This window comes from Scyliorhinus canicula, chromosome 13, assembly GCF_902713615.1.
Source record: "Scyliorhinus canicula chromosome 13, sScyCan1.1, whole genome shotgun sequence".
In the NCBI taxonomy this organism is placed as follows: domain Eukaryota; kingdom Metazoa; phylum Chordata; class Chondrichthyes; order Carcharhiniformes; family Scyliorhinidae; genus Scyliorhinus; species Scyliorhinus canicula.
Window position 1 is genome coordinate 155,164,370 of NC_052158.1, and position 20,164 is coordinate 155,184,533.

Here is a 20,164-nt window from a genome sequence, read left to right on the forward strand (position 1 = left end):
TGTGAGAATAGAAAAACAGAATATTTTTTAAAAGGTGTGAATCTTTTCAGTATTGATGTTCAAAGAGACTTGGGTCTGCTCACACCAGGAACACAACAAGTTAGCATGCAGGTGCAGCAAGCAATTAGCAAGGTAAATAGCACGTTGGCCTTTATTACAAGGGGATTGGAGTACAGGAATAAACAGATGGGGGTTGTCCAATGATGAGAGGCTGAGCAAATTGGGTTCATATTCTCTGGAGTTTAGAAGAATCGGGGGCATCTCAACATTCTGAAAGAGTTTGGTGATGAACACAGAGATTGTTTCTACTGGCTGGGGAGTCTAAAACAGGGGCAACATAGAACATAGAACTGTGCAGCACAGTACAGGCTCTTCGGCCTACGATGTTGTGCCGACCATTTATCCTGATCTAAGATCAACCTAACCTACACCCCTTCAATTTACCTCTCCATGTGCCTTTCTAACAGTCGCTTAAATGGCCCTAATGACTCTGACTCCACCACCTCTGCTGGCAGTGCATCCCACACACCCACCACTCTCTGTGTAAAGAACCGATCTCTGACATCTCCCCTACACCTTGCTCCAATCACCTTAAAACTATGTCTCCTTGTGACATAACAGTCTTAGGATAAGTGGCCAATCATTTAAGACTGCGATTAGGAGAAATTACCTCACTGAAAGAGTTGTGAATCTTTAGAATCCCCCCCCAAGAGGGTTGTGGATGCTCCATTGCTGAATCTCTTTAAGGCTGTGGGATAGACAGAATTTGGGTGTCTGAGGGAAACGGGAAGTGGGCGGGAGAGTGGAGTTGAAACCCGAAATCAGTCGCGTTTACTACATTCCAACAGTGACCGCACTTCAAGAAGTGTTTCATTGGCTTTGGAAGCTGGAAAGTGCTTTGGAATGTTCCAAGATTGTGAAAGGTGCTAGGAAAATGCAAGTTCTTCTTTATCTTTTTTTCCTCATTGTTTCTGGGATGGACCATTCATTCTGCTCACATGGGAGCTACCTCGGGGTGTGGCACAAGTTCTCCTCAGATGGGCACCATACCCCAAATGGTCTGGAGAAAATTTTCAACAACTCGCGCACATTCCAAAACAGGCCAGGGTTAAACCCAAGAAGGAATAATTGCTGCATCATCTCAGAGTAACCTAAAATGGCATTGCTACAATGGACGGAGGGAGTGAGAGACTGATTGAGAGAGAGAGAGAGAGAGAGAGACAGAGAGAGAAGGAAGGAAATAACAGAGTCAGATAGATGGAGAGATAGAGATAGACAGAGAAGAAGGGAAACGGCAGTCCAGTAATTACAATTTTGACATATTATGGTTATTCTGGTGAATTACTGAATCGGAGCAAATAAAGGCTCAAAGAAACACACCCATTTACTACAGTTGAGCATTGTACATCTAGCGTTGTCATAAAGTTCAAAAAGCAGTTAATAAATAGTCTCACAATGTTTTTTTATATAAAAAAGAGCAGTGAACCACACAGGCTGGATGACGGGAGTACACTGTATATGATACAACTTTACAGTACAGTAACGAACACATGTACAAAACACAGCATGAGCAACAAAGAGTCACAGAGCACAGGGTTCAAGCACATTGACAAAGCCATCTTACAGAGTATGATATAGAAACTGAGAGGATACAATGAACCATAATCAGCAATTTCAATGCTTTGTGTTAATTACACATGAATGGGAATTACAACAGTCGCGAGAGACAGCAACTTTCCATTGGCCGGTATTAACTGGCAAACGTCCGATTCAGGCCATTTTGTACAAATTGAGCTGAAATCAATCGACCTGAAGTTTGAGAAACCCATTTAAAAAATATATATATTTTGTGGAATGGACGCTTTGAAATTTAGTATATGAAATTTATACAGATGTAACACTAAAGGTAGCTGCAGTGTGGGATTAAAGACAATCTTTGCGCCTCATTTATTGTTCCTTTCCTCTCTTTTGACCTCAAGGAGGTTGCTGGTCATTCTGCCAATGCCCCAGGTACTGACTCCTCTGGGTCAAAGGCCAGGGGTTGAAGTTCCACCCCATAAACCTGAGCCCAATATTCAAGCCAATCGTCCCAACGGCAGTACCAAGGGGATGCAGCACTGTCACAGGTGTCGTCTTTTGGATGAAGTATTGAACTGAGCTATCCATTTTATTTATGTGACTGGGCGTCAGCAGATAAACACTTAAAATGCTTTAGCGGTTCCTTTACAACCATTCAGGCAAATGCATTACGTACTCACAACATGGTGTCAATGCCAAAGTGTCTCGTTAGTCACCTATGATTTTGACAGGTAGATTTGCTTTATGTAAACGCAACAGTTTCGAGATATATCGCAGCTTTAACAAAGGAAAAGGTCCGAGGAGATTCATAGGAATGGTTATTAAACACAATTTGGCACCAGGCCACACGAGGCAGGTGACCAAAAGTCTGGTCGGAGAAGTAGATCTCAAAGAGCATCTTAAAGGAGGAGAGAGAATCGGAGGGATGGAGAGGTCTAGGGAGGGAATTCCAAAGCAGATGAGCCCAAGAAGCCGGAATTGGAAGGGAGCAGGGATTTCGGAGGGTTGCAGGCTGGTTAGGCTGGAGGGCTTTGCAGAGGGGGAGGGGATTTGGAAACAAGTGCGAGAGTTTTAAAATTGAGACATTCCCAAATTGGCGCAGAGGGTGTTGGTGAATGGTAACCGAGTTAAGATACGGGGCAGCAACATTTTGGATGAGCCCATGGTTGCGGAACGTGGAAATGGGGGACCAGCCAGGGATGCCTTTGAATAATTGAGCCCAGAGGGAACAGCGATGTTGATGAGGGATATGAGTAGCAGATGGGCTGGGTCAGAGGTCGAGGGAAGATGGGGAACCATGATGCCTGTAATATAGTGCCACACAGGGACACACTGACGGAACATTCATTTGATAAAAGCCGTGTATAACAGCAAAATACGATTCTTGATCTGCACTGATCTAACTAATCTCTGTTGAGGCATTAGTTGTGACAGGTTTCAGCCCTGGGAAGGATGAAAGTTGGATAGATTTCCTGCTTCTGCCATCATATCTGTGCCTAATCATTAACCTTATGGAAAATATACAGGTGTGTGATAAAGGGTGAGGACTGAGTTCCTGTGGCGATGCCCTCTTTCACATCTCCCACCTCCTTTGTCTCCTCATCAATGCTGATGCTTTCAGACGTCCAAGTCCGAAGCTGCAGAATTCCACCTCTCTGCCCCATCCCCTTCCTCAAGTCTCTGCTTAAGACCAACCTCCTGGTGCAAACTTTCGACCCGCTATCCTAAATGTCCCCACTCACTGCCTCAATTTTCTTCTGCCCGAGTACCCCCCTGGGACGCAGCTTGGGGAATTTTCACTCAAGGCGCTATATAAATGCAAAGTGCCGTTGCGATCCAGTTCACTGCTGACACTCACTGTCACGTGGAAATTCACCACTTTTATGTGGTCCTGGAGGACAGACTGAGGGGGGGGGGGGTGTAAATTAGGGCGAAGGGGCAGATTTTGGGCCTGTGCCAGCAAAGCACAGTAACCAGTCGCTGAGTTACTTAAATCCTGGACCCGCTAAATAATTTCACTGAAAGTCACTCAGCTGGCTGCTACAGAGGTGCATTGCAGCTTCTGTGCATTATCATTTGATAAAGTACTTCTAAATTATTGAACTCCCGGGATGCCTGTTCAGCTGTGCTGTCTTTGGAATGTTGCCAAGTGTCCAATTAGCAGCATCTCATTCAAAGTTGGTGGGGAAAAAAACACAAAACATTTTAAATTATTGAAAGGGTAGGAAAGCCTTTCGCACATCCCTACGCAGATATCGGCAGTCAATGCCAAGGAGCGTTTGGCTCACACACACACACTCACCCCCTCTTAAAACTGGCCAGGGTAATGCCTGCAATCCCCCCCCAGTATCATGTGAAAGTACCTTTAAGAAATGGGTGTTTCTAAATGCGTGTGGGTCAGGTGACACTCCATGATACACTTTGGGGTTCTCTAAACCGTGGCCCATAACAAATTGGGGGCTCGAGGGGGATAAAAGTCTATCTATTGGATTGGCTGAGTGAACTTAAAGACAGTGAGGGGTGAGCATATTGTGGGTGCTTTTCAGGTGTGGTATTTCAGTTGCTGTAGGGAGTGTGTTGTGGACAATGGCTCTTTCAGAGGCTCTGAAGTTTTTGGTGGTGGAGACTGTCACACACAGTACCTTATGGACAGAGACTAAAAGCAGATTGTTAGATTTGGCAAAAAACATTGCAGTTAACATTACTTGACAAAATGTGAAAAGATGATGTAATTATGGCGGTGGCTAAGCATTTAAAGTTGCCTGAGATACAGTTTGACTCATTGGAAATGGCAAAAATTCAGTTACAAATTTAAAAAATGGAACATGAGAAAGAATTAAAGCAGCTTGAATGTGAAAGAGCGAAAGCGGAAAAAGAAAGAGAATGAGAGAGAAAGGAAAAAGAAAAGGAGAGAGAAGCAAGGAGAAAATAAAGAATAGCCCTGGCAGAACAAAAAGAAAGAGAAAGGAAGATACAGATCAGGGAAAAAGAAAAAGAGGGAGAGTTTGAACTTCGGAAAATGGCCATGAATCATGACAGTCAGTTAAAATTGGCAGACGTAAAGGGAAACGTACAGTTGGATGATAGTGATGAGGGTAGTGAGAAAGAGCGTCAAAGTCAAAGGCGTGGAGGGGATCTATTCAAATATGTCCAAGCGTTGCCAAGGTTTGATGAGAAGGAGGTAGAAGCCCTTTTCATTTCATTTGAGAAGGTAGCTTAACAAATGAAATGGCCACAGGACATGTGGGTATTACTGATTCAAACAAAGCTGATAGGTAGAGCTAATGAAGTGTTTACATCACTACTGGAGGAGGTATCTGGGACATATGAGGAGGTGAAAAAATCCATCCTGAAGCCTACAGACAAAGGTTTAGAAATTTAAGGAAAGAATTTGGTCAAACATACATGGAGTTTGAAAGGCTCAAACATAGAACATAGAACAGTACAGCACAGAACAGGCCCTTCGGCCCTCGATGTTGTGCCGACAAATGATCACCCCACTCAAACCCACGTATCCACCCTATACACGTAACCCAACAACCCCCCCTTAACCTTACTTTTAAGGACACTACGGGCAATTTAGCATGGCCAATCTACCTAACCCGCACATCTTTGGACTGTGGGAGGAAACCGGAGCACCCGGAGGAAACCCATGCACACACAGAGTAATTTTGATAGGTGGATAAGGGCTTTGAAAATAGACCAAACGTATGAAGCTCTCAGAGAAATTATACTTTTGGAGGAGTTTAAAAAATCAATTCCTGATGTAGTGAAAACTCACATGGAAGAGCACAGGGTTAAAACTGTGAGATTAGCAGCAGAAATGGCAGATGATTATGAATTAGTTCATAAATCAAAGCTTGGTTTCTGACATCAGTTTCAGCCTGAGAGGGATAGAAACTGGGGACATGAGAAAGACTCAAGTGGTAAAGGTAAAGGTAATCTGATGGGAGACAACAAAGAGAGTGCACCTCAGATTTAAAAAGAAATCCAGGACGGTGGAAAAGAAATGAAAAATTTCAAATGTTTTCACTGTAATAAACTGGGCCATGTAAAGTCACAGTGTTGGTGGTTGAAGAAAAGCACTGGGAAGGCTGATGTGGTAAAACAGGATAAGACAGTGGGGTTTGTTAAAGTGGTAAAGGAAAGCCCAAGTGAAGCTAAGGAGGTGCAAAATAATGTACAGCCTGATCAAGAGGTGATTGATAAGAAGGTGCCAGATCTCTCTAAAGAATTTACTTGTGTGGGTAAAGTTTACTCATGTGTATCAGGAGGAGCAGGTGAAGAAGTCACAACTTTAAGAGATACGGGAGCTAGTCAATCTTTAATGGTAAGAGATGAGGAGTTATGTAGTTTGGGAAGAATGTTGCCAGAAAAGGTGGTGATATGTGGAAATCAGGGTGAGAGGAGTAGTGTTCCATTATATAAGGTAAGGTTGGAAAGTCCAGTGAAGAATGGTGAAGTGGTAGTCGGAGTAATAGAGAAACTATCTTGTCCAGGAATACAGTTTATCTTGGGTAATGATAGAGCTGGATGGCAGGTGGGAGTGATGCCTACTGTGGTTGATAAGCCAGTGGAAAATCAGACAACTGAATTGTTGAAGGACGAATATCCTGGGATTTTTCTGGATTGTGTAGTAACAAGGTCGCAAAGTCACAGGTTAAGACAAGAGGAGAAATCAAAGAGTGAAGATGAAGTTGAAGTGCAATTATCAGAAACGATTTTTGATCAGATGGTTGAAAAAGAACAAGAACAGGTGGAGGATGAGGCGGATACCTTTAGCTCAGGAAAATTGGCGGAGTTACAACAGAAAGATGGAGAAATAAAACGGGTGTATCAGAAAACATACCAGAGTGTTATTACCGTAAAAGTAATATCTTGATGAGAAAATGGAGACCTTTACATATGCAGGCGGATGAAAAGTGGGCAGAAGGTCATCAAGTAGTATTGCTGCTAGGATATAGAAAGGAGGTGTTGCGAGTAGCATATGAGGTTCCAGTGGGAGGTCATGTGAAAATAAGGAAAACTCAAGCTAAAATTCAGAAACATTTTTATTGGCCTGGACTAGATAAAAATGTAGTTAAATTTTGTCAATCATGTCACACATGTCAAGTGATAGGGAAACCTCAAGAAGTGATAAAACCAGTGTCCTTAATACCCATTCCAGCATTTGAGGAACCTTTTACAAGGGTCCTAATTGATTGCGTAGGACCACTTCCTAAAACAAAAACTGGGAATCAATATCTTTTGACTATAATGGATGTGTCTACTAGGTTTCCAGAGGCCATTCCAGTATGTAATATTACAGCTAAAAAGATTGTGGAGGAGTTACTTAAATTCTTTACTAGATATGGACTACCCACAGAAATTCAATCGGACAAGGATCAAATTTTACCTCAAGGTTATTCAAAGAAGTTATGGATGGCTTAGGAATAAAACAATTTAAATCAACTGCGTACCATCCAGAATCGCAGGGAGCATTAGAAAGATGGCATCAGACATTAAAGACAATGTTGAGGGATTATTGTCATGACTATCCAGAGGATTGGGATAAAGGAATTCTTGGTGAGTGAGAAATCGGAAATTACATTATTGGATTACGTGTCAAATTTTAGGGAACGATTAAATAGAGCAGGTGAATTGGCTAGACAACATTTGTAAGTTGCACAAAATGTGATGAAACGGGGAGCGGACAAGAAATCCAAAGTTCGTAGTTTTGCCAGTGGAGATAAAGTTTCAGTACTGTTACCAGTGGTAGGTGAGCCTTTAAAGCAAAGTTTTGTGGACCGTATCAGATTGAAAGGAAATTAAGTGAGGTGAATTATGTGGTAAGAACGCCAGATAGGAGGAAAAATCACCGAGTGTGTCATGTGAATATGCTTAAAAGGTACTTTGAAAGGGAAGGAGAGAAAAAGGAGGTTTTAATGATTCTAACTCAAAGTGCCAAACCAAATCCAGATGACTGTGAATTTGACATAACTCAAATTAAATCTGAAAATTAGGATGTTCTTAAAAATTGGGACAAATTGTTGAGTTACCTTCCAGAGGAAAAACAGACTGACCTGAAAGAGTTATTGATATCATGTGGGCAAGTTTGTCGAGATAAATTGGAAAGCACTAAAATGGCTATACATGATGTAGATGTGGGAAATGCTGTTCCAATCAAACAACATCCATTCTGACTTAACCCTTTAAAATTGACACAGGTTAACAAAGAGATTGAGAGTATGCTTAAAAATGGCATAATTGAAGTGGGTTGCAGCCAATGGAGCTCACCCATAGTGATGGTACCTAAACCAGACGGTACCCAATGGTTGTGTGTGGACTATAGAAAGGTTAATGCAGTTACGAGAACGGACTTTTATTCTATCCCACGTTTGCAGGATTGCATTGAGAAAGTGGGACAATCAGCTTTTATTTCCAAACTGGATTTACTTAAAGGTTACTGGCAGGTACCTTTACCCGAAAGGGCGAAGGAGATTTCAGCTTTTGTGACTCCAGATGGTATATACCAATTCAAAGTTATGCCATTTGGCATGAAAAGCGCCCCGGCCACATTTCAACGGTTAACTAACAAAATTGTTTCAGGATTACCCAATTGTGCGGCATACATTACATATAGAACATTTAAAACATCTGATGGAATTATTCGATCGACTTCAGGAGGCGGGTTTGGTGATAAACATAGCCAAAGGTTAATTTGGAAAAGCCCAAGTCAATTTCCTTGAGGAGTTTCCGATACCCTCAAGACAAAGGGAAATAATGTGATTTTGCGGCATGAGTGGATTTGATCGAACATTTGTGCAAAGGTTTTGTAGCGTGGTTTCTCCACTGATGGACTTTCTGAAGGAACGTCAAAAATTTCAGTAGACAGCGGACTTTCGACAGGCATTTGACTGCCTGAAAGCTGTGATAACCAATGCTCCAGGGTTGGAGAATTAATTACGAGGGACTCTGATCAGATTGAACTAAAGTATCTGACTTTAAAGAGAAATGCCGAGGTGCAGAGAAATGGACGGATCGTGCAGAGACCTTCTTGTTCAAAGAAACTGTCAATCAAGAAGGATTTCAGTTGGAGGAAGAACAAAAATGGACGATATTATTATATCTATTTGCGTGTGTTGTTTTTTTGAAACGTAAAAGTATATTTACTGTGTGCATTTCTTAAAGGATGGTGAAAAGGTGAAAAATGAAACCATCTTGAAGTTGATAGTTTTTTTTTCTTGGGAGGAGGTGTCATGTGAGAGTACCTTTAAGAAATGGGTGTTTATAAATGGATGTGTATATAAATATCTGTAGTGAGAATACCTTTAAGAAATGGGTGTTTCCTACTGCAGTGATGTCAGAGAGTGGGTGGAGCTGGGCTGTCTGTCAGCTTTTTCCTTTCGTTTTAGGCTGTTTGCTGAAGGATGTGTTTTAGTTTCGTTTTCAGAGCTGGATAGCTGCAGTCACAGCCAGAAGGGGTATTAGTCTCTATCTCTCTAATCTAAAGACTGTAAATCGATCCTTTGGTGACTTAAAACTAATAACTGCTCTCAGTAGTGACTTTAACCTGATGTGCTTCTGTTTAAAGAGTTTTGTTTTAAGTCTTATGGATGTTAAGAGGACAGCTTAAGGATTACTTCGAGTTGCATTCTTTGGGGGTTGTATTTGAATCGATGGTTGCTAAGATGTTCACTCTATGTTTTATAAAGGTTAACTTGAGTTCATAGAATAAACATTGTTTTGCTTTAAAAAATACTTTTCCATTCCCGCTGTACCACACCTGTAGAGTGGGCCGTGTGCTCCCCATACCACAATCTATTAAAAGTTGTGGGTCAGGTGAACTCCATGCTACACTTTGGGGTTCTCTAAACCCTGGCCCATAACACCAGCGTACGTTATCGCAGTCACTTTAGCTCCACAAAACATGAAAATGGGATTCTGTCTCTTGACGTAAAGCCAGGATAAAAGCCGTGATGCATGCAACAAGGGTAGAACGAGAACATTGCCAGAGTAAGTGTCCAGAGCAACGCAAAAACTGAGAAGTGAGCCCATAAACAACCAATCTTCTACCCTCGAAGAAGCTACAATTAGGAATCAGTGGCAGTAGAACGGTGCCCTCAAAATCCTCCAAAATTCAGCAAAATACTTTGAGACTGGGTATTCAATCAAAAATTTCAAAATTGGGAGGGACAGGTTTTTGTTGGGGAAGATTTTACGAAACCAAGGTGGGTAAATGGAGTTAAATAAGGATCGGCCATGATCTGAGAGATTGAGTAGACTGGGACTGTACCCAATGGAATTTAGAAGGATGAGGGGGGATCTTATAGAAACATATAAAATTATGAAGGGAATAGATAGGATAGATGCGGGCAGGTTGTTTCCACTGGAGGGTGAAAGAAGAACTAGGGGGCATAGCCTCAAAATAAGGGGAAGTAGATTTAGGACCGAGGTTAGGAGGAACTTCTTCACCCAAAGGGTTGTGAATCTATGGAATTCCTTGCCCAGTGAAGCACTTGAGGCTCCTTCATTAAATGTTTTTAAGATAAAGATAGATAGTTTTTTGAAGAATAAAGGGATTAAGGGTTATGGTGTTCGAGCTGGAAAGTGGAGCTGAGTCCACAAAAGATCAGCCATGATCTCATTGAATGGCGGACCAGGCTCGAGGGGCCAGATGGCCGACTCCTGCTCCTAGTTCATATGTTCTTATGAATGGATGGTGAAATAGGCTAGTGGGCTTAAATGGCCCTGATAGTCAGTCTCAGGCGCATCTTGGAAAGTTGTTCATTCTTAGAATACAAGGATCAGGAGGAAGAAGAGTCCATTCTGCCCGTCGATCCGGCTCCACCATTCATCACCATCAACTCCACTTTCCCACCTCATCCCTGAGAGTCCAGGGATCTGCCTAACCCTGCCTTAAATGTACCCAATGATGGGAGCAGGCACAACCCTTTAGGATAGGGAATTCCAAAGATTCACAACTCTTTGAGTGAAACAGTTTCTCCTCATCTCAGTCCTAAATGACCAGCCCCTTAGGCCGAGACTATGCCCCCGTGTTTCCGTTCCCCCAGTCAGCTGCAGCGGCCTCTCGGCGGCTACCCTGTCGAGGTCCTTGAGAATCTCGGCTGGCGAGGCCGCATCGATTAATTGTAACAGAGAGAAACTCACAGGCTGCCATATTGCCGAGGCCGTCCCAGTGAGCAGAGCTGTCCCACTGGGGCCCCGGAATATCGAATCGCTCCTCACGTTTCTTGACCAGCCGCATTTTAAGCTGCGGCGCTGAGCTAGATCGAGATTAGTCAATGCTGGCACACCCCGCCTCAAGAAATCGATTACCAGGTTCACTTCACATCAGTGAGGATGAATTTCAATCGCTACACATTGCGTGATTTTAATTTTAGAAAGCTTTTGAAAGTACCTGTGGAACGCAGGCACCCCAGACAGAAACCACAGGCGTGCGAGGTCCCTCACTGAACCCTGGTTGTGCAGCTACAGTGGTGCCACACGAACAAGCAATTCACTGGCAACGCGGATACTGCGCGTTGTCATTTCCTGAAGGTGACAGTCGCCAGTTCCTCTTTCAGTTTATTTCTTTTCAAAGGTCTTTGTAAATTCATTGAGCAAAGGGAAAGCTCACGGCCACGTTATAACCGGCCCGACAATAGGGGGACGCAACAGTGGACAAAATGGGCAGTTCACATCGATCGCATTGACAATGTTTGCCTGTGGCGTTCTGTTCCATTGAGAGTGGCCCAGTGAGGGTGAGGGTGCTTGATGCGGCTCTGAAATGTATCGTTGCAGATACCGCTACGAAAAACTTTGAGTTTCTATAAATTATCATAAATGTTATTTAAAAGAGAGGAGGAATCGAGGAGAGGGAGGGGGAGGGGCAGGGCGATGGGGAAGTAGAATGGGGAGGAAGAGGGTAGCACAGTGGTTCGCACTATTGCCTCACAGCTCCAGGGATCTGGGTTCAATTCTGGCTTCAGGTGACTGTCTGTGTGGAGTCTGCACATCCTTCCCTGTGCGTGCGTGGGTTTCGTCCGGGTGCTCCGGTTTCCTCCCACAGTCCAAAGATGTGCAGGTTAGGTGGATTGGCCATGATGACATTTCGATTCATGTCCAAAGATTAGGTAGGATTACAGGGATAGGACGGAGGAGTGGGCCTAGATAGAGTGTTGGTGCAGACTCAATGGGCTGAATGGCCTCCTTTTGTCCTTTAAGGGTTCTATGATTCTATGAATGGTATAGGGAGGAGGAAGTTGTAGGGAGGGGAAAGGGATTGGGAACAGGGAGGGAATGGAGAGGCAGGAGGGGATAGGGAGGAGGAAAGAGATAGGGAGGAGGAAGGAAATAGAGAGGAGGAAGGGGATAGGGAAGACAGAAGTGTCGGAGAGGAGGGGGGATTGGGAAAGGAGAAAGGATGGGGGAGGAAGTAGACAGAGGGATTTGGGAGGGAGGGTGGGGAAGGGTACAGGGACAAGGGAGGGGATGAGGAGGAGAGGATGGATGGGGATCAGAGGGATAGGATGGTGACGAGGGACAGGATGATGATCGGGGAAGGGATGAGATGGAGGCAGTGGATGTGGACGAGGGAGGGGAGTGGATGGGGAGGAAATAGATGAGGGGGAGGTAGGGTGGGAGGATGGGGAAGTGGGAGAGGATTGAAGGAGGGAGAGGATGGTGGGGAGAGGATGGTGAATGAGGGAGAGATAGGGAGGGGAGGAGGTGGATTGAGAGGGGAAGCAGGGGATGAGGAGGAGAAGATGATAGTGGGGAGAGGATGGGGAAAAGGAGGGGAAGAGGATGAGAGGGAGGAGTGTGAGAGAGGGAGGAGTGTGAGAGAGGGAGGAGGGTGAGAGTGGGAGGGGATGAGAAGGGAAGGGTTGTGAGGGGAGGAGGGTGAGAGGCAAGGAAACAGAGAAGAGGTGGCTGCAGATTTGGGAAAAGAGATTGGTTTGAAGATGCAAAGTCCAAAGGTTAGGTGGGTTGGCAAGGATTTGTACGTTAGGGGAGTTACGAGGATAGGGCAGGGGTGGGTGCCTAGGCAGAGTGTTCTTTCTGAGGGTTGGGGCAGGTTCAATGGGCAGAATGGCCTCTGACTGCACTGTACAGATTCAATGCTTTTTGAAGGAAGTTATGGAGATGGTAAGGCAAAGGAGTTCAAAGGTGACTAGACGTAGGGGTGGGGGTGGGCAGTGGGGAGGTGGACTGTGTTCTCCGGAGTTGGGATGTGGGGGGATAACAAGGAAGAGAAGGTAGTGGAGGGAGAGAAGCTGGGAAGATGCAGCAGCGAGATCAGGCCGGGTGGTTAAGGGAAGTTGCACTTTGATGGGCAGCTGAGAGAAAAAACCGAAGAAAATAACAAACTGCAATTGAGAGATAATTTTTCTCCAGAGTGTCGATGACTGACTGCTTTCATAGCTGCTTTACCCGTTTCTTTATAAATATAGACACACAGACCCCCACACAGACACTCACACAATCCCACAGACACACACACACAAAACCCCACACAGACACACACACACAACCCCACACAGACACACACACACAACCCCACACAGACACACACACAATCCCACAGACACACACACACAACCCCACACAGACACACACACACAACCCCACATAGACACACAACCCCACACAGACACACAACCCCACACAGACACACACACACAATCCCACAGACACACACACACACAACCCCACACAGACACACACACACAACCCCACACAGACACACACACACAACCCCACACAGACACACAAACCCCACACAGACACACACATACACCCCACACAGACAGACACACACAAAACCGTACACAGACACACACACACAACCCTACACAGACACACACATACACAACCCCACACATACACACACACAACCCCACACAAACACACACACACAACCCCACACAGACACACACACACAACCCCACACAGACACACACACACAACCCCACACAGACACACACACACAATCCCACAGACACACACACACACCACAGAGACACACACACACAACCCCACACAGACCCACACACAACCCCACACAGACACACACACACAACCCCACACAGACACACACATACACCCCACACAGACACACACAACCCTACACAGACACACACACACAACCCCACACAGACAGACACACACAACCCCACACAGACAGACACACACAACCCCACACAGACACACACAAACACACAACCCCACACAGACACACACACAACCCCACACAGACACACACACAACCCCACACAGACACACACACACAACCCCACACAGACACACACACACACAGCCCTACACACAAACCCCACAGACACACACATACACCCCATGGACACACACAACCCCACACAGACACACACATACACAACCCCACACAGACAAACACAAATACATAACCCCACACAGACACACACACAACCCCACACAGACACACACACACCCCAGACACACACAACCCCACACAGACACACACACACAACCCCACACAGACACACACACACACACACACAACCCCACAGACACACACACAAACACCACACAGACACACACAACCCCACACAGACACACACACACAACCCCACACAGACACACACAAACAACCCCACACAGACACACACACACAACCCCACACAGACACACACACAACCCCACAGACACACACACACAACCCCACACAGACACACACAGACACACACAACCCCACACAGACACGCACACATACTCACACAAACACAGACACACAAGCCCAGACAGACACACACAAACCCATCACAGACACACAAACACAACCCCACACAGACACACACACACAATCCCACACAGACACACACACACACACACACACACAAACCCAAACACACACACACACACACAACCCCACACAGACACTCACACCCCACACAGACACACACACAACCCCATGCAGGCACACACACACAACCCCATGCAGGCACACACACAATCCCACACAGACACACTCACACAATCCCACACAGACATACTGATACAATCCCACACAGCCACACACACAATCCCACTCTCACAATCCCACACACGTACTCACACAATCCCAGACACGCTCACACACTCACACAATCCCACACCGACACACACACACAACCCTACACAGACACACACACACAACCCCACACAGACAGACATACACAACCCTACACAGACACACACATACAACCCTACACAGCCCCACACACAAACCCCACAGACACACACACACAACCCCACACAGACACACACATACACAACCCCACACAGACACACACAACCCCACACAGACAAACATACACAACCCCACACAAACACACACACACAACCCCACACAGACACACACACACCCCACACAGACAGACACACACAACCCCACACAGACACACACACACAACCCCACACAGACACACACACACAACCCCACACAGACACACACACACAACCCCACACAGACACTCACACCCCACACAGACACACACACAACCCCATGCAGGCACACACACACAACCCCATGCAGGTACACACAAAATCCCACACAGACACACTCACACAATCCCACACAGACACACACACAATCCCACTCTCACAATCCTACACACATACTCTCACAATCCCAGACACGCTCACACACTCACACAATCACACACCGACACACACACAACCCTATACAGACACACACACGCAACCCCACACAGACACACACATACAACCCCACAGACACGCACACACAAACCCCACAGACACACACATACACCCCATAGACACACACACACACACACAACCCCACACAGACACACACATACACAACCCCACACAGACACACACACACAAGCCCACACAGACACACACAAACCCATCACAGACACACAAACACAACCCCACACACACACACACAATACCACACACACACACACAAACCCAAACAGACACACACACACACACAACCCCACACAGACACTCACCCCCCACACAGACACTCACACCCCACACAGACACACACACAACCCCATGCAGGCACACACACACAACCCCATGCAGGCACACACACAATCCCACACAATCCCACTCTCACAATCCCACACACATACTCACACAATCCCAGACACGCTCACACACTCACACAATCCCACACCGACACACACACACAACCCTATACAGACACACACACGCAACCCCACACAGACAGACACACACAACCCTACACAGACACACTCACACAATCCCACACAGACACACACAAACAACCCCACACAGACACACACAGACAACCCCAACATAGACACACACAAACAACCCCACACAGACACACACACACAACCCCACACAGACACACTCACACAATCCCACACAGACTCACACAGACACACACATACACAATCCCACATAGACACACACACAATCCCACACAGTTACACACACAATCCCACACAGATGCACACACATACATACTCACACAGTCCCATACAGGCACACACATAAATACTCACACAACCCCACATAGACTCACAATCCCACACAGACTCACACAGACACATACACAATTCCACACAGACACAGACATACACAATCCCACATAGACACACACACAATCCCACACAGACACACACATACATACTCACACAGTCCCATACAGGCACACACATAAATACTCACACAACCCCACACAGACACACACAAACACACAATCACGCACATACACATACACAATTCCACACAGACACATAAAAACACACTCGCACAATCACGCACACACACACTCACACAATCCCACACAGACATACACATACATACACATAAAGACACTCACATACACTTACTAATACAGACACACACATGCACATACACACTCACACAGGCACACACATGTACATACTCACACAGGCACACATGTATATTCACACAGATACATATATGCTCACACAGGCACACATATATGCTCACAAAGGCATGTACAAACTCACACAGACACAAAGGTACATATTCACAAAGACAGACATGTACATACTTACATAGACACACATGTATATACTCACACAGAGACACATGTATATATTCACACAGAGACACATGTATATGCTCACACAGAGACACATGTATATATTCACACAGAGACACATGTATATACTCACGGACACACATATATACTCATACAGACATACACATGTATATACTCACACAGAAACACACATACACTCACACAGCCACTGCATACTCACAGAGACACACACATACATAGTCACGCACTCAGACACAATCCCACACAGCCACACACATACACTTACTCACACAGCCACACTTACTCACACAGCCACACTCAGACACGTACATACTCGGACAGACACAGACATACATACTCTCACACAGACACACACGTTCATACTCATACTGAAACAGACACAACCTGACATCGACACACACGTTCATACTCACAGACAGACAGAGGGCAGAATCCTCTGCCTTCCACTGTAGCGATTTCAGTGGTGGGAGGACATTTGATCTAGGCAGGAGGGTGGCTGATGAAACCCCTAATCATCCCATCTCCACCCTGATTAACCCTGTGGTGGTAAGGCTCAGTTACCAGCCTGATCACAACACTACTGGTTTCACAACGCACGGTAGCATCGTGGTTAGCACTGTGGCTTCACAGTGCCAGGGTCCCAGGTTCGGTTCCCAGCTGGGTCACTGTCTGTGTGGAGTCTGCATGTTCTCCCCCTGTCTGTGTGGGTTTCCTCCGGGTGCTCCGGTTTCCTCCCACAGTCCAAAGATGTGCAGGTTAGGTGGATTGGCCATGCTAAATTGCCCTTAGTGTCACATATACACAATCACAAAATACACAATCAGTCTGTGTTTTATGAGTTAATTTATGAGTCTATTTATGAGTCTATTTATGAGTTAATTTATGAGTCTATTTATGAGTTAATTTATGAGTCTATTAAAACGATGCAATACAATAAAACATAATCTTCCCTTTCATCCTGTGCTCATGCTAAACATGGTCTTTTCATTTCGGACAGTACTACTCGTAGACAAATCAGTTCTGCAATCCACCTTTAACTGTTCATTCCTCTCTGCAAATTCTGCCAAAGCTCCATTCGCACGTCCGAGGCTTTGACCGCCCATTGGCCACGATTCTCGGCAGCTGTTGCTCCCTCGTCCTCGTCCATGTCCCCACTTGATCCCTGCTTTCCCCATCCTTACCGTTCACCCTTGTATGCCCCCCCCCAATCTCTGGCCCCACAAGACCAGGAGGATGGGATGTGAATACCTCTGATGAACAAGCGATTGGGCCAATCATTGTCAGATCTGGCTGCAGCTCACAAAGTCAACCACTTTGTCATTCCATACCAAACACAGGTGTGTTATATTTAGCTAGGGTTATATTTTCTGGTCGGAACCTCATCCTTTTCCTAGATGGTAGCTCTTGAATGCAGAAACATTCGCTGCCTGTTGACCAGTTTGCAGAGCCAGCTACACCCATTGCCTGACAGGCACGCACAGTGAGATGTATCGTGCACCACCCCACCACCAAGCTCTGTAACTTATCACTTCATCCATTTAACGGTTCGGAAACCAAGACTCTGGGTCAATGTTGTCAGCCCTCCAGGACAGGAACTGAAGACTAATCTTCAGGATGCTCCAGTGAGCAATGGTCCAGGAGGAAGGCTCATTAAACAGACTTCATTTTAATTTTCTTTGAACGATTTTACGTATGAATTGTACAGACATTGGAGGTGGGGGAAGGAAGGCTGTGGAAAACCCATCCAGTCCGGTACTGAAGAGTACTTGCGCCTTTCAATTGGGTGTGGGGCGACGGAGCACTGCCTAGATGGACATGCCAGGTAACCAATGGCGGACATGGAGAGGGCGGGCGGGGTACATTGCAGTTGGGGGCTGAAGGTCATTGATGGAACTGCCAAGAATATCCCCAACCAGAGTTATGGAGTGATAGAATCTTCCAATACTGAAGGAGGCCATTTGGCCCATCAAGGCCTGTGTTAGCTCTTTGAAAGAACTATCCAATTTAATCTCACGCCCTAGGTTTTTCTCCATACCCCTGCAAATTATCTTTCCTCATGTACATGCCCAATTATCTTGCGAAACCTCCTGCGGAATCTGATTCCACCACCCTTTCTGGTAGAGGAAACAGTTTTTCCCTACACGTTTGATCAAACCCCCTCGGGGGCACGGAGCGCAGTGGTTAGCACTGTTGCTTCACAGCTTCAGGGTCCCGGGTTTGATTCCCGGCTTGGGTCACTGTGCGGGGTCTACACGTTCTCCCCGTGTGTGCGTGGGTTTCCTCCGGGTGCTCCGGTTTCCTCCCAGTCCAAAGATTTGCAGGTTAGGTGGATTGGCCATGATAAATTGTGTTTTAGGGTCCAGGAATGCGCAGGTTAGGTGAGGATATGGGGATAGGATGGGGCAGTGGGCCCAGGTGGGGCGCTCTTTCCGGGGGTCAGTGTGGTCGTGATGGGCCGAATGGGCTCTATTTGCACTGTATATTTCTGAACACCTCTATTCTCTTGCCCCTCAGCCTTTTCCGCCCTCAGTGACCCAACTTCTCCAATCTGCGCCCTTAATCTGAATTTACAGGATTACTCTAAATAAGATTTCAGCAGGCGAATCTGGTCACCTGGGTTAAAAAAAATCAACAAAGTTTTGAGTCCTCTAAAAGTTTTGAAGAGCTTTCTCTCTATAAAACTTAGCTGTGCTCTTCACCTTGCCAGGAAATCTCATGCAGCAGGTGATCAACCTTTGGGGCTCTGAGAGAGGGTTTCCCCCGCTCCAGGTACAGCGCACAAAGCTTGGGGTTCACGGTAAACCTTTGGGGCTCTGAGAGAGGGTTTCCCCCGCTCCAGGTACAGCGCACAAAGCTTGGGGTTCATGGTAAATCTTTGGGGCTCTGAGAGAGGGTTTCCCTCACTCCAGGCACAGCGCACAAAGCTTGGGGTTCACGGTAAATGGTTCTGATGTCCATCTAAAAATCTGAGTGAGCATCAAGGCCAGTCAGTCACATCCACCCAATCAGCTTCCCCCTAAAACCCCCACACACTTCATCTTTACAAGTAGAAGAAGAGGAAGTCTACCTTCGATTGGTTTGGGTAGAAAATGGGAGGATGGCTTTGTTTTCTTTACTCGGTTCCCCTTCATGACCTGGCCTTCTTTGTTGAGTCCCAGGAACCAGGCTCTGCCTGACTCCTGCTGCCGGTATAGAGTCGAGGAGTAGATGACGTAATAGTTCTCAAAAACAGACTCCTTGAACTTGCATTCTGCCGTGAAAAGTTCCTGTGGCAAAAAAACACACAATAGAAAAACATGATCGGCTTGCTGCAAAGTGACAATGGGCATTCGGGCGCAAGCATGAATTACCCTGCCTGCATTTCTTCTGTTTCACACACATATTAGTTGCTCAATGTCTAAATTTTAAGTTGACGCAAAATGTTGCTGGCTGTAGCCCAACTTGCATCAACCCCCCTTCACCCATCACCCGCTGTGTTGACTGACCTACAATGGTTACTTGCAAAACAGTTCAGAGGGATAAAATAAAAGTTGGCCTGGCTCACAAGTGAAT

The 20,164-nt window shown here is 45.9% G+C and overlaps 1 protein-coding gene across 9 annotated transcripts in view; it reads right to left on the reverse strand.

Moving 5' to 3' along the window:
- The window catches only part of fgf12a (fibroblast growth factor 12a), a 341,312-nt gene that overhangs the window by 14,168 nt on the left and 306,980 nt on the right, over nucleotides 1-20,164 (reverse strand). For all 9 annotated transcript variants that reach the window (XM_038817142.1, XM_038817143.1, XM_038817139.1 and 6 more), the window contains one exon: nucleotides 19,680-19,878. In XM_038817142.1, the coding sequence (XP_038673070.1) occupies nucleotides 19,680-19,878 (199 nt within the window). The remainder of the gene's footprint in view (nucleotides 1-19,679; nucleotides 19,879-20,164) is intronic.